The sequence below is a fragment of the Ruditapes philippinarum genome, unplaced genomic scaffold (genome assembly GCF_026571515.1).
Source record: "Ruditapes philippinarum isolate M1 unplaced genomic scaffold, ASM2657151v2 ctg2011_1_1_1_1, whole genome shotgun sequence".
Taxonomy (NCBI): domain Eukaryota; kingdom Metazoa; phylum Mollusca; class Bivalvia; order Venerida; family Veneridae; genus Ruditapes; species Ruditapes philippinarum.
Window position 1 is genome coordinate 71,658 of NW_026864583.1, and position 15,748 is coordinate 87,405.

The 15,748-nt window shown below is 35.1% G+C and overlaps 1 protein-coding gene across 1 annotated transcript; it reads right to left on the minus strand.

Moving 5' to 3' along the window:
• Window positions 1-3,058: 3,058 nt before the first annotated feature.
• Window positions 3,059-10,725, minus strand: LOC132726164 (uncharacterized). Its single transcript, XM_060711433.1, has 10 exons — window positions 10,094-10,725; window positions 9,240-9,420; window positions 8,757-8,861; window positions 8,402-8,524; window positions 7,834-8,036; window positions 6,992-7,401; window positions 6,538-6,927; window positions 5,737-5,929; window positions 4,865-4,999; window positions 3,059-4,569 (listed from the first exon to the last, which is right to left on the minus strand). Exons 1-10 carry the CDS (start codon window positions 10,587-10,589, stop codon window positions 3,791-3,793), a joined length of 3,015 nt encoding a protein of 1,004 aa, XP_060567416.1. The 5' UTR covers window positions 10,590-10,725; the 3' UTR covers window positions 3,059-3,790.
• Window positions 10,726-15,748: the final 5,023 nt, after the last annotated feature.

Sequence of the window (15,748 nt, forward strand, 5' to 3'; positions counted from 1 at the left end):
GTGAGTTTTTCATATTTTTTGAAGATTACAGACATTTATGTAAAAATATCGGAATGCAGTTAGCTAGCGATGTGTTTTCCGAGTATGCACATGTAAAGATATTGCCTATTGCTCGACAATTTGATGGAAATACCGTGCGACGCAGTCACTTGGGGTAGCTGGAAAACTGGAGACAACTTCTCTCCGGACCAAATTTAACATTGAAAAACGTCGATTTTGGTGAAGTTTTGTGCATTCTAACCTTAAACAGATGCCCACAAGTCTTCAGCGTAAATAATTACATGAAAGTCTTCATAGAAACGAAGATATACCCTTATTTGCTTTAATCCTCGTTGTGAGCACCATAACCTCGTTGTGAGCAAGACAAGCGCAGTGCGTGTCTGGTTTTAATATGTTCTTCAGATGGTGAAAAAGGGGGCGTCCGTGGCTAAGTGGTTAAGGTCGTTGACTTCAAACCACTTGCCCCTCACCTCTTTGGGTTCGAATCCCGACAGGGACTTTGGATTCTTTCATGTGAGGAAGCTATCCAGCTAGCTTACGGAACGTCGGTGGTTCTACTAATAAGAAATAATGCACGGAAGGGCACCTGAGGTCTTCCTCCACCAGTAAAGCTGGAACGTCGCCATATGACCTTTACTGTGTCTATGTGACGTAAAACCCAAAACAAACAAAAGATGGTGAAAATATAATTTTCAATCTACCAAAGCAATTAAAACGTTTTGCACAGCAGCATTCCTTTGCAAGACGTTGTTTATATCCCGAAGGGAGGCATATTAGTTTTGAACTGTCCGTCCGTCAGTCTGTCAATCCGTCCGAAAACTTTAACATTGGCCATAACTTCCTCATTAGTAAACTTATTTGATTCATATTTGAACACAACATCCCTTAGCACAAGACCTTCCTACGGGCCTGTATTTTTTCCTTGACCCCTGAATGGCCTTTACCTTGAAGGTCAAATTGTCCAAAAACATTCATAATGTCCTTATAAGTAAATCAATTTAATTCATAATTAGGCACAACACCTCTTTGGACAAGGCCTTCCAACTGCAGTACTATTCTTTTCAGTGATTGGACATGTGGTCGTTCAAGGAGAGACCGAAGCGAAGCATCAAGTATGTACTTGCCCTGGTCTGAAAAAGATTAGAACTACTAGAAAAACTGTCAGTGATGCATAAAAATCAAAAGAAAAGTTTTGGTCATGTCTCTTGCAAAAACATTCTTTTCAGTTAAACACACTGTAAAATTAGCTAACCCAAAATTGTACCAGTGGTGAAACACCTAAGAAGTCAAGAAGTTTTCTTAAAATGCCACTATATCATGATGAAAATGCTATTTAAATGTCAGCTTTCTAGGAAAGACAGTGCAACTAAAATCATGAAAAATGCTCGTGTACAGAGCAAACAAACGCTGAAAACTATTTGAATTTGTTATTATGCGACTATCGTTTTTCGCGGAGGATTACTTATTTTGTGTATTGTAACTTTTAACACTTCACTAGTATATTCTTAGCTTAATAGATAATGGTAAACAAAAAAACTACTTATACCTACAATTTTGCAGATGTTTTGCTGTTTGTGCAAATGGTGGTGAACTAATAAGAGGAGGTTAATTATGTATTTAATTGCATATACTTTGTATTGCCAGAGTTAATATAGAGGGCAGTCTGTGTGATATAAACATGCATGTATTTATCCTGATTTTTATTCATGTTAGACTGGCCAAATTATGTAGACAAAGAAGAACTATTGCAAAAGAGAAACTATTGTGCAAAAACGTTTTGATTGCTTTTGGTAGATTGAAAATTGTATTCTCCCCACTTGAATTGCATATTAAAACCAGACACGCACTGCGCTTGTCTTGCTCACAACGAGGTTATGGTGCTCACAACGAGGATTAAAGCAAAAAAGGGTTTATCTTCCTTTCTATGAAAACTTTCATGTAATAATTTACGGTGAAGTCTTGTGGGCATCTGTTTTAGGTTAGAATGCACTAAACGTCATCAGAATCGACGTTTTTCAATGTTAAATTTGGTCCGGAGCGAAGTTGTCTCCAGTTTTCCAGCTACCCCAAGTGACTGCGTCGCACGGTATTTTCATTAAATTGTCGACCAACAGGCAATATCTTTACATGTGCATACTCGGAAAACACATCGCTAGCTAACTGCATTCCGATATTTTTACATAAATGTCTGTAATCTTCAAAAATTATCAAAAACTCACCTTGTTTATCGTGTCACACGTCCTAGATGGGTGCTCACAACGAGGAACGGAAGTTGCTCACAACATTTTTACCGATGGACATTTTTCACTCGTTGTGAGTTAAACGGGCGTGACGACAATAGTTTGTAATTGATTTATGTTCAAAATCGTCTCCTGTCGGCTCGGTGAAGCGATGTCCGACCTAAACAAAAAGTGCATTTTTGCTTTAAAAATTCATCTGTTGTCGTACCAACTGGTCTAATAATGTACATATTTCGAAAGATAAATCATTTCTGAGTAGATTGCACCTTATTTGGTGAAATGGTGAAAGTTGTTTGACAATTAACAAAGATTTGGCAGGTAAAATAAGGCCTGGTTGTAGTTCCGTTGTCGAACCTTTCTACCTTTATTATATTTAAAGTATATATGGATGAAAATTTTAAAAACGACTTTTCTTTGTTGTTTTATTGAAAATAAGATATTTTAAAAATATTTTGAGTGAAAAAAATAATTTATTAGTGAAAAAAAAATATTTATAAAAATAAGTGGGCGTGGTCATGTACATGTATACTATCCAAGCCACGCACCGACTGCCTTTGCCTAAAATAGGGTTCGGACAGTCTTTGAAGAAACGTCAGAAGATGAACTGGTAAAAGCGGGGATAGTCTGACTAACATTTCATAATGTGTGACGAAGATATATTGGTACGCATATAAACACATGTTTGCTGGATTTAATATCAAAAATGTTGCAATTAAATGGTAATTAAGGTAGACCATGGGTGATGGGTCATGTTAAAATTACCAAAACAATTTCTGGTTCTACAATCAGTACCCTTAAATGAAGTAAAATACAGAATTTTAAAAAAATTTACCGTTTATTTTTTTATTTATGGGCAAAAATATTATGCGAGCCCTATTACACAAAATGGCACAAAATGTGCCGAGGACTTAAAACACTAAACATGACAAAAATTTACAAAAAAACATATAATTTTTGTGGCTTTAGTACATTTTAGTACAAAATACAATGCTTGTACACAAAATTAGCCAATAAGTCAATACATTATATAGGGAAAAAAAATATAGTTGAAAATAGACGCTATTTTATTTTCAAGGCAAGCATTTTTAGCACATTTGCTTTTCTATCTTACATATCAAGTCCAATATTTTTTACAATTTAAAGACTTCCAAACACTAAAACCTACTTACTAATTATAATAAGGGTATAATTCATTAGAAAAAATAAAGATCAGAACATTTTACCGTGGAAAAATTGTTAAATTAAGTTTTAAAAAGAGACATGCCATCAAAATTTCTAGCCTTTTGTTCTACACTATAAATGAATGAATTTGTAAAAACCACAGTCCATGAATATCTTATAATGTTTTACTTGAATTAAAGCAGAAACAGTTCACTGAGAAGTAATATTAGGTAATTATATGATCTTTCTGCTAAAAAAATCTCTTTTGTGAAAAATTCTTATAATGTAGTGTAAAGTCCGAGAATTGTTCTTTTCTATGCAAAAACAGAAAATGCATGTTAGTTCACTTCACTTAGAAAAAAAATCTGCAAGTTTAGGTATCAAGTCATCTAATTCCTTTTTGCACTTGTAACCCTAGGTAATCCATCACTGTTACAGGACATAAATGTGTCACGTAAACCATACTCACCACTCCGTAAGAATATCTTCCGCAAGACACACATATTAAGCCCAGATCCTGCAATATTTTCAGCAGTTGGTCTCTTCAACACACCTTTATAAATAAGAGGACCAAGAGAATCAATATTTCTGGCTTTGGCCTCACTAAACAGAAGTGAATTATGAACTGCTAGTGGTGGGTAGGTGTATTTGATCAATTCTTCACTAGTCAATCCAGTCTGCTTTATAAATTGACCGAGTGACTTTACATCCTCCATTGCATCGTGTGCCATGTATGATGACTGAAGAACAGACTTCACCAAATGCTCCTGTTTATAACAGTCCTGGTTTGGAAAAACTTTTTTGAAAACAGGAAGACTGTCTATTAGGCCTGTTACACAATCAAAAAACTTTTTTTCAGATCCAACTTTTTTCAAAGTAGAAAGAAAAACAGGAAAGTCAAACTTCCTTCCATTGTGAGCCACTAAAACTACACATGAATATTTATTCAACCACTGAAGAAATTCACTTATTGCACACTGAATAGTTTTTCCTTCCACTTGTTGGCCTTTGACTGTCATCAGTCCTGACTGATTTACGACGATCCCCGTAATTTCCTGGGCAGCCAAAGTAATGGGTAACTTTGGTCTTACATAACTGTTGAAGCTAGCTCCTGACGCTAATTCTATTGCAGCTATCTGAGTAATGTGTGGGATGTTTCTACCACGGACTGAAATAATAATGTTATAAAATGTCACAAGAACTTCCAGAATTTCTGCAATGAGTTATAAATGACTTAATTACAAATGGAAGAGATGACCTATAATATCAACTTCTTAGAAAAAAAACTGGTGACAGGTTACCCTCTGCGTAAAATATCGGTCCAAAGCAGAGGCAACTGGGTGGAACCACTAACTAACTTGTTAGCTTCTCCACATGCAGAAGTTTGTAGCAAAATGTATCTGTCAATCTTGAAATGATAAAGTCCAGAAGAAAAATGTTATATAAAATAAATATTGTCTTACTAAGGTCTGTTGTCTCTAAATCAAACATTACAAATGTTGGATCATGCCCACTGGGTAAATTGACAGGCTTGAAGAGTCCACGTGGTATTGCATCTGGCAGCTTTTCAATATCAGCTGTTTGTTCCATCCCAATACCTGAAAAAAAGAAAAATAATATTTTTGTCTACTAAATAATATTGTTGGGTTCACACCAATTCCATCGGACAATATTTCAGGCTCAAGCTGGCACTGGGATAGAACCATCGACTTTTTGCAAACCAATCCTGACATGATAAATTCTATGTCCACAGGGGGATTTGACCCCAAAGAGATGGGGGTAAGTGATATGAAGTCATCCACTTGAACCACTCGGCCATGAAGGCCCAAAAATGTTTTTTTTATTTGGGTTTCAAGTCATACTGACAATGTTATGATAATCTGGTGACATGTCAGCTCTACTGGTGAAAAGGACTGAAGCTGCCTCTCCTTATATTATTAGTTATAAAGATTGTTGACAGGTTATATGGCCCTATATAGACGGCTATTTATAAATATTACCCGAGCCGCTAGGCCATATAACCTGTCAACAATCTTTATAAAAAATTTATAATACAGCAAACATCATTTTTAGAGAAAAAAGTGAGATTTGATCATGAATCGACAACAGCCGTGTATATAAAACTATATAAATGTCATGATTATCCAATGAAAAACGACGTTACAAACGTGCAGTATTATAATATTTCAGATATCTGGCACACGGGTAAAACCAATGAAATTCCATAAGCTAGCTTGATATCATTCACACAAGAATTGAAGAAGAAATAAACCAACTGCATATATTATTAGACAGTTATTTTCAGAAAAAATGTTACATGAAAAATAATAAATACCTGACTGATAGGACTGCCCCTCTAATGCCTCACTAGCACCTTGGTTTACTGCGCGTTCCTGTTTTAGAATTAGACGTCTTCTCTTGGTAGATGGCAGCTGAGATCTGGCTTGTTTTCTCTTCCTTTTCTGATCAGCCTTTGCAGCATATTCTTCTGTAAACTGTCCAGGAGACAAACCACATTTAGCATTTACCTAAAATCATCATGAAAAAATAAAAAAAGATTAGGAAAAAAGCAAATATTTACAAAAAGTCTTTCACAAACAAATATAAATGAAAAGACTTGACCTCCCTTTACTGCTTTTAACAAGCAAAAATAAGTAATTTCATTTTCAATCCTTTGGTAAAATATGACAGGGATTAAAACGTGGGACCTAATATTTATAATATATTATTGTACATGTTACTTTACTATTTACTTCTAATGTAAATAATATAGCTATTAAAACATTACTTTACATCAGTTTTTAAATATAATAACTTCTAAACTTAGATGGAAAGTGATATGAGAAAACATGAATACTAACTTATTGTCCAACAGCAGTTACTATGTAACCCAGTGTAACTCGAAACAAAGAACATCTGAAAACATATGAACAAAACTGTAAACAAAAACCAGTAACTATTGCAAAACACTGAAATAACAAAAACTGCTTAGAAGTCAATTTAGAAACTTGTAAGTGTATATCAAATATGGATTACTGAATAGTTCTCTAACTGGAACTTTATAAATAATGAACAAATAACATTGAAAGCAAAACAAAGAAAAAACTTGAAACAGTGAAATTTTGCAACAAAGTACCTGGGTAATGTAGCTGCGGCCTTCGTTGATGAAAGCTGCTGTAGCTTGTACTCGATGATCTAGGGACTCGGAGTTGCCATAGTGGTGTGACTTGGGTGCACGAAGAGTAACTTCCTTGTTGGCGTGCTCACACTGCTGACTGGATCCTAAATCTGAGTAAGCTTCTGCGTTTGCAATAACAGGTTGGAATATAGACTGCAATTCCGCACGAAGGTTGTCACCTTTTAAAGCTGCCTTGTAGGGTAAACTCCTATGTGTATACTTTTCATTTGGATTTCTCTTAAACCCACAAAACCTATCCATACACAGATCATGATGACCAAACTGGTGGGGTATTAAGGCCTTTAGGTTCTCCTGTAATCCCTGTTTGTCCCCTTGATGTTTAGCAAAAAATATGAAAAACAAGATCAACAAGGAAAGGCGGCGTTCAATGAACGCAACCCCCATATGAGGCATATTTCAAACATTTTTGTATGTGTTCTATTACACTTTTGCTAAGTTTTTTCACTTTCAAAGAATAAAGTTTTTTTCCAATGTTCTTCACAACATGATTTCGATCAAATCTCTTCTTCATTGACATACCTAAATCTGAACGAATTCTGGCAATCATGGTAGTATCACCATCCTCTTCTAAATATTCTACTGGAGTACCTTCTTTTTCTAATTCCTGTATTCCCTTTACCCCACTGACACTCTCCATCATCCTGGCACTACCGAAATGATTTTGTACACATCTGTGTGGTCTAACTTTTTGTCCGGGCCTGTTCCTCTTCCACCACTTGCAAGTACCGCATGTCCTATGACTTACTAAAGCTTTCACAACTTTCTTGCCATATCTTGCCTTGCTCATGAAAAATGTATGCGCTGCAAAACAAAAAAAATACTATAACTGTAAACAAGATGACTGGTAAAACTGATTGACGCTCCCCAAAAGCTTTTTTCGAATGATAAAGGGCACTGTGACATTTGACAGATTTTGTTCTTTTAAAGCTATAATTGGGAAAAATTGATGAACAAACAAACAGATGTGACAGACAGAGTAAAATGTATCCTTATTGTAATTTTTATACAAACTTCATCAATTATCACTTTTCCAAACAGTGAAAGAATCAAAAAGGAAGATAATCTGAAAATAATTGAATTTATACTGGGGGTTCTTTGCAAAGCACTCCCTTAAATATCTGTTTATATTTCCAGTTTCAAAAAGGTGTCACAAGAAAATAAAAAGAAAATCTACAGCAACTTAAACAGAGCAAATGCTTTTGTTTAATTTATTAAATTTACAAGAACACTTACATGTGAGACTGTCAAATCCTCGTTTGTGCCAAGCCGTATCAACAGCACAAGACATTCCGGATTGTGTCTTTACTGGAAATTTCTCTGCTAGGTTTACTCGTCTCATGACCTTGTTTGCTTTGATAGGACTTAGTCGGCGAGGAGCAGATGGCGTTTTCATAATAATGGTAACCACATGGGGATTGTTTGGTGGAGTGTTGAATCTGAAAATAACAATCAGTCTAAATTGTAGACACTCTCAGCTAGAAAAAAAATATTATTGTAAAATAACCATCTAAATTATGTACAAGGCCTTACTATTGAAATAATTCATTCACATTTACAATTCCTTGAAATGTTTTGTTTGTTCCAAGTTCAACACCGTTTTTCAACATTTAAATCTGACACATGTCACCAGTACTAAACTGGTCTCCGCAAGTAACTTCCAACTTCCCACATGAAATAGAGATGGAGGACAAATAAATGGACAGGCTTCAAATCCTTGACATATGAGAAAAGAGATTTATGAATGTTATTAATGCATATTCAAGACAAATTGTTAATATCATAAGCAAGTTTTAATATAAACCTTTCATCTGTGGCATGTTGACTTGTTGCAACTGGAGACATATTAATTTCGAAACCAGGGCTGTGTATTTCTTCTTCATCAGATTCTCCCTCTGTCAGACTCGGGGGTTTAGAAAGTAAAAATCTGTAAGAATTAATGTCAATTATAAAAAACTTCAAATATCATTATATATATGTTAACACATTAAGAAACATGATTTATGTTTTGTTAGGAAATAATCATATATTCTGAGTGTGGTTCAAAGTCATGACCTTTATGACAGGAGATATACAATCTATCACTAAATATGCCTCCCATATACATACAAATGAAACAATTACACTTTCATAATAAACATTCACAAACAATTACTTACTTTACTGATGTTGAAGATTCTGGGGGTATATAAACACCAAGGTCCTCAATAACTTCACCTTCCATTGTTTTTGCAGCATTTTCCATCTCCATTTTAGCAATATCGCTGAAAAATGAATGTACCATTTACTTTTCGATTCAATAACTGAAGTATAATTATCAACAAAAACAATTTTCGATTTAATGCCATACCCCCCCCCCCCCCCCGATAGGCATTGACCTTTGACCCAGTGACCTGTAAGTTTGTCTGTGAACTTGAGTGGCTTTAGGTTGAAAAACTTTTTTGTCAATGATCAAGGATAAGGTTTTGTGACAGAGACAGACTGACTAAAACACTATGCAATCCCATCAAAGGCATAAAGAACAACAGCCGTGTTTTTTTTTTCATAAAAATAAAAACAGTATGAAAATTAAAACAAGTCATACTTTTTAACCAAGCAAGTATTTCTGATAAAATTATTAAAAGATTTAGCATAGTACATACGCCATCTCCATCTTGAAGCTATTCTTGGCTGCATTTAGTGTTGAATGATTTGCAACTGATTCTACATTCTCCCCGGCTCTTCTTTCAAATTCCTTCAGGGTCTTGGGTCCGATTGGCTTCAAGTTAAGTGTGGACAGGAAGTTATTTACTCTGTCTGTACCTCCAATACTATCAATCATTGCTGCAAAAAAAATGACTGTTTGAAAACAAATAATGAATGTTGCTTAACTCTTCCTGTTACCAAAAAAAGAGGACAAAACTCTTAACATGATCACATTCAAGCACTGCTAATATAAGCTTAGTTTAATTTATAAGTACATGTAGCTATAAAATAAATTGAAAAACACATCTAACAAACATGCCTTTAAAATTAATTATCACAGATGAACTGTTAAAAAGCCTTCAAATATCAGGCCTTCTTATCATTTTACAAATTTAACATGGGTTCGAAAACGACAGGGTACAAAACATTAAAAACTTCTAAATGTAATAACAGGCTTAATTAATAACTTAAATGTACCTCAACAGTTTTCAATCATATTCTGATCTTCTTTGTATTTCCAATTGAATTATCAAATATTAAACATGACTAAGGCTCGACATAAATATCAAACTTGCATAAATACTTTTGACAGCAACATGAAAACAAATGGCATAATACAATAGGGGCGACAACTTTGAATTGCGTGCTAAATTATTCGTACACTAATAATAGTTTCATTTTTTTTTTAATCAACTTGACTGAATTTTACCAGACCCAAGATGGACTGATACCATTTTATATTAACCAATTTTTCTGTAAGTTCAATATAGTGCTAATTTGAAATAAATGTGAAATACAAACGTTCTCTTACCTGTACCAAGCTTAGTGTTGACTGCGAAACAAGGACATCCCTTCGGTTTCATATGATGAGTCTTCCCGTAGGGCACAATGTTTACTTGGTTACAATTAACATTTTGGCATTTCACATATAAATATCCTCCAAGTCCCTTTTTCAGTTCACCTAAAACACTGTATAATGTTAACGGTATCGGTCCCAACTTACAATAATTACATGAAGATAATGCCGACAACAAAACATAGAGCTCAACAACCCTCCTTCCAACTTTCCAACCGCTTCTGTCTACATTCTTCGGAAGGTTTATGTTGTAATTCAACGGGCAGTAAGTGTCGTTACAGATATCTCCACTACACACATGACCTGATAAATAATTATGGTCTTCAAAAACACAATTGTCTCTCCTCTTTCTTCGAATTTCTGTCTTTTTCACACTGAAACGTCCTTTCGTGTCTCTGGTGGACGCCATCTTTGAGAACGCTGCGAACGCTGCACATCTCGGACACCACATTGTGACTGTATGGTAAAGTCCAAGGTTAACCGAAATAAACGGAAACTATCGAACGGCTCTACGTTTACTTACGAAATAACACGTAATAACACGTAATTTGTCGATTATTGCCGATTTCATCACCCATGGTCTACCTTAAATCCTTAGCATATGTAAAATAGGAATCAAACTTATCTTCGGCGAAAGGCACGTCACAAACTTGAATGTAAATAACGCATGATTAATATTTCTTTTCTTCGAAAGAGACACTGAACATCTTTTACATCTTTAAGAAACCAAAATTTACAAAATAGATGTATAGAAGATGTTCTTTAACATGTCAATAATAACAGACGCAAACACGGTACTTAAACGTCTAGACGAACATAGACACACGCTAAAAGTTTCTTGGGATAACAAGCGCACGCTTTCAAACGCGCGATACACGAAAAACGATAAACGTTAAACGTTTGTAAACGATCAAGCTTAAGAATGCGTTTATTAAACGCACGTTGCACGATATACGCACGCACGATACACGAAAAACGCACGCACGAAAAATGCTATTTTAGACAACCGAAACGTTCATCCTACTGTATATTCGATTACTATGGGTTTCAACTTATGCTGGCATATACAATTGATGACACAAAGCTAGCTTCAAATGTGACCACCTGTGAACACTTGAAACTGGTAAAAGCGGGGATGATCTGACTAACATCTCATAATGTGTGACGAAGCTCATATCGGATATACTGGTACGCATATAAATACATGTTTGCTGAATTTAATATAAAAAATGTTGCAATTAAATGGTAATTAAATCCTTAGCGTATGTAAAATAGGATTCACACTCATCTTCGGCGAAAGGCACGTCACAAACTTGAATGTAAATAACGCATCATTAATATTTCTTTTCTTCGAAAGAGACACTGAACATCTTTTACATCTTTAAGAAACCAAAATTTACAAAATAGATGTATAGAAGATGTTCTTTAACATGTCAATAATAACAGACGCAAAACACGGTACTTAAACGTTTAGACGAACATAGACACACGCTAAAAGTTTCTTGGGATAACAAGCGCACGCTTTCAAACGCGCGATACACGAAAATCGATAAACGTTATACGTTTGTAAACGATCAAGCTTAAGAACGCGTTTATAAAACGCACGTTGCACGATATACGCACGCACGATACACAAAAAACGCACGCACGAAAAATGCTATTTTAGACAACCGAAACGTTCACCCTACTGTATATTCGATTACTATGGGTTTCAACTTATGCTGGCGTATACGATTGATAACACAAAGCTAGCTTCAACTGTGACCACCTGTGAACACTTGAAAGCATATTATGTGTTAAGTGTATCAGGACCTTATGATTTATCTCCCTTTCTAATGACACAATTGAATTGATGATGCCTCTCACTTCTTTCTTTTCTCATTCCAATTCATTGTATGATTATATCAGACCTTCCTTGATAAATGCGATCAATGAATATTGTATTATACTTGTTATCTTATGTTAGACTTTTAGGTCATTTCCCTTCACTTTACATTAAGAGCTAAAACATGAAATTATGGAAGCCTTGGAGGAACACTTTTGAATCTTTTTATTGACTTTTAAGTATTTTATTAATTTCCAATTTATCTTGAAAGAGGCTCAAACAATTTGTTTGTTTGACATCGTGCATGCAGATTACCGGCACAAATGTTTTGATCTTATTCAATAATCAACTGTGATGTATCAGAAAGAAACACTTTATATTCTTTTCTGGAATGTTGTTTTAGTATAATTCAAATTACACAAATCATTTTTATTCATATGCCTAGAAGTGAGACACACGCCCTAGAGATAGATAACACGATATTTCAAAAATACGAAACTCCTTTCTGATGCATTTACATTTTGTAATATTTGGTTAGTTTGATTTTTCAGACACTAAAACTTTGGCAAGGTGAAACTTTTAGATAACAAGATGAGGATAGGGCATTTGGAAGATGATATATAATTGAAAGGAGCATTGTTCAGTGGAATTCAAAGATCCCTTAACTGTCTAATTCTAATTTTCAGATTAGTGGATACAATAAGAATGTCACTACAACATATTTGTTAACAAAAGAGCACATATCAATGTTTGTGGCTAAATTTATTGTTATTCAAATAAAAGGATCTAATCATTAATAACCGAATAGGCAGACTTATTTTTCACAAATGGAAGAACATTCGTTCCCGAGCGGTTTCAGGTCGTTGACTTCAAACCACTTGCCCTCACCGCCGCGGGTTGGAATCGTTCATGTGATGAAATTATCCAGCTGGCTGACGGAACGTCTTGCCTGCTCGTGCCTGGAATAAAAACTGAAGTTCCTAGAAAATCGCCTAAAACGTCAAACCCAACAAGACAATTTTTTCTTACAAAGTTTGATGAGTTCGGGCCAGAATTACAATCGCTTGTGTTTTTATAAGCTTTTTATATACAAATGACATAGTGATGTAGTTTACCAAATCTCGAACTTCACCTAGATATCGTCAAATTAAACATATTGATAAACTCTGGTGTATACATGGCCATATACATATTATACAATATTTACGATCCGAAAGAGATAGCAATGATTTCTTTGTTCTGACCTCTTCACCTATAATTTATCTCAAAGGATTCAGTTTGTAATTTCATATACATGTAGATATTCTTGAAAAACAATTGTGATTAAGTTTTGATGAATTATCAGTTATTAAATAACTGTGTCACGATTATCTTAAGCAATTTTCATGATTTATTATATTGTATTTATTATACTGTATGGAGATCTTGAAAATATTCCTTTTATTTCTTTAGAAATTCTGCAGTAGTAGTAGTAGTAGTAGTAGTAGTAGTAGTAGTAGTAGTAGTAGTAGTAGCAGTAGCAGTAGCAGTAGCAGTAGCAGTAGCAGTAGCAGTAGCAGTAGCAGTAGCAGTAGCAGTAGCAGTAGGAGTAGCAGTAGGAGTAGCAGTAGGAGTAGCAGTAGGAGTAGCAGTAGCAGTAGCAGTAGCAGCAGCAGCAGCAGCAGCAGCAGCAGCAGCAGCAGCAGCAAAGCAGCAGCAGCAGCAGCAGCAGCAGCAGCAGCAGTAGCAGCAGCAGCAGCAGCAGTAGCAGCAGCAGCAGCAGTAGTAGTAGTAGCAGTAACATCAGCAGCAGTAGTAGTAGTAGTAGCAGTAGTAGTAGTAGCAGCAGTAGTAGTAGTAATAGTAGTAATAGTAGCAGCAGTAGTAGTAGTAATAGTAGCAGCAGCAGTAGTAGTAGTAATAGTAGTAATAGTAGCAGCAGCAGTAGAAGTAATAGTAGCAGCAGCAGCAGTAGTAGTAATAGTAGCAGCAGCAGTAGAAGTAGTAGTAGTAGTAGTAGCAGCAGCAGTAGTAGTAGTAGTAGTAGTAGTAACAGTAGCAGCAGTAGTAGTAGTAGTAGTAGTAACAGTAGCAGCAGTAGTAGTAGTAGTAGTAGTAGTAACAGTAGCAGCAGTAGTAGTAGTAGTAGTAGTAACAGTAGCAGCAGTAGTAGTAGTAGTAGTAGTAGTAGTAGTAACAGTAGCAGCAGTAGCAGTTGTAGCAGCAGAAGCAACAGTAGCAACAGCAACAGTTAGTAGCAGCAGCCAGTAGCAGTAATAGAAATCCAAAGTTTCTTTCGAACTGTTTTTTAAACAATAAACGCAGAACGTTTATTTGAGTAACTGGTTTCTGATAACATCCATGGTTTCTTAACAGTTATAAGTGATCTGAATGGATAAAACAAGTTCATATGATAGGTCTTAGGAACTGTTATATCATGCTGCAAGAACCTAGAATTGTTATCATTTCAATGTCTTTTCAAGTTTGTTTTATATACAGTTTGGTGTGTCGGTATATTGATATATAGTAATTTTGGCGATGGCTCAAAAAAATGTTAAATAAGTTTCTTCCTTAGGACATTGAGTACTTTTGTTATGGTCATTGGGTTTACTTTTCTATGTTTCTACATGATCATTTTGGTATTTTACTTATTTAACCTTTTGTAACCATAACAACTGTTAGAATTTCACTTGGCGGGGATTAATTTTACTTACACTGTCTCGTTTATAGGAACATGGCTGGGCTAAGAGCGAGGTTTGATGCACCATTTACCGGTTTAAACTCCCCAGCAGTCATTATTATGCTGCTGACCGTTTCAAGGCGGCGCCCTTCTGTGTTCCTCAGATGTATGTCTATGTTGTTTGTTTTGGTGACACTTTTGCTTGTGTCCGTTGTTGTTTTCTCGTCTACGGTAAGTATCTTCCCCCTTTACCCCTAGTTTTTATTTCTTCGATTAAACCCCCCTTCCCCCGGTTTCTTGTCTCCTTCCCCTGTGCCCTTTGACTTTGTGGGCCTATTATTCAATCATTTATTTGTTTTCGTTGAATTCCTAATCAGTTACAAATTATTTATCATTTACCTGTCCGTGCTCTGTCTTGTGCCCTGTCCTGTTTTTGTTAGGGGTCCGCCTGGGCTCCTTGCCACTGGTTCTTGTTGCTGGGTCATATGGGGGTTGCGTTCATTGAACGCCGCCTTTCCTTGTTGATCTTGTTTATCATATTTTGAGTGAATACTACCACTATGTTGTAAGTTTAACATAACAAATACATTAAAAGTAAACTGAATTTTGAACAATATTTAAAGGCGTTTCACAAAATATGATATTTTGTGTGATTTTGTTCGATTAAAGTAGTTTACAGTCATGACGCTTTTCATTTCTTGACTCATTTTGAAAAATTAAATTGATTATTTGGAATAATGGAGGACAAATGGTCAGAAATTTTGCACGAGTGTAAGGTCTTGATCTGCGTCAAATGGTACACAAATGTCGAAAAATTAAGTATTGTCAGTCCCATTATGCCATAAAGCATCAATGGAATCCCTCTTAGTTTAGATTGGTATATATATTATTATTTGTAAAGATTGTGACATGTTATATTGTCCTATAAATGTCCTATATTTTATTTGAAAAAAAAAATGAAATTACCTCATTACTTTACAGCAGCCGTGTATGTGGTTTATATAAACGTCATCATTAACCAATGAAAAGCAACGTTACTAACGTGTAATATTGAAAGTATAGTATCTATAGAAGTTTAAATTTTATTTTTTGCTGTTCATACTTTTATTACAAATAATATCAGATT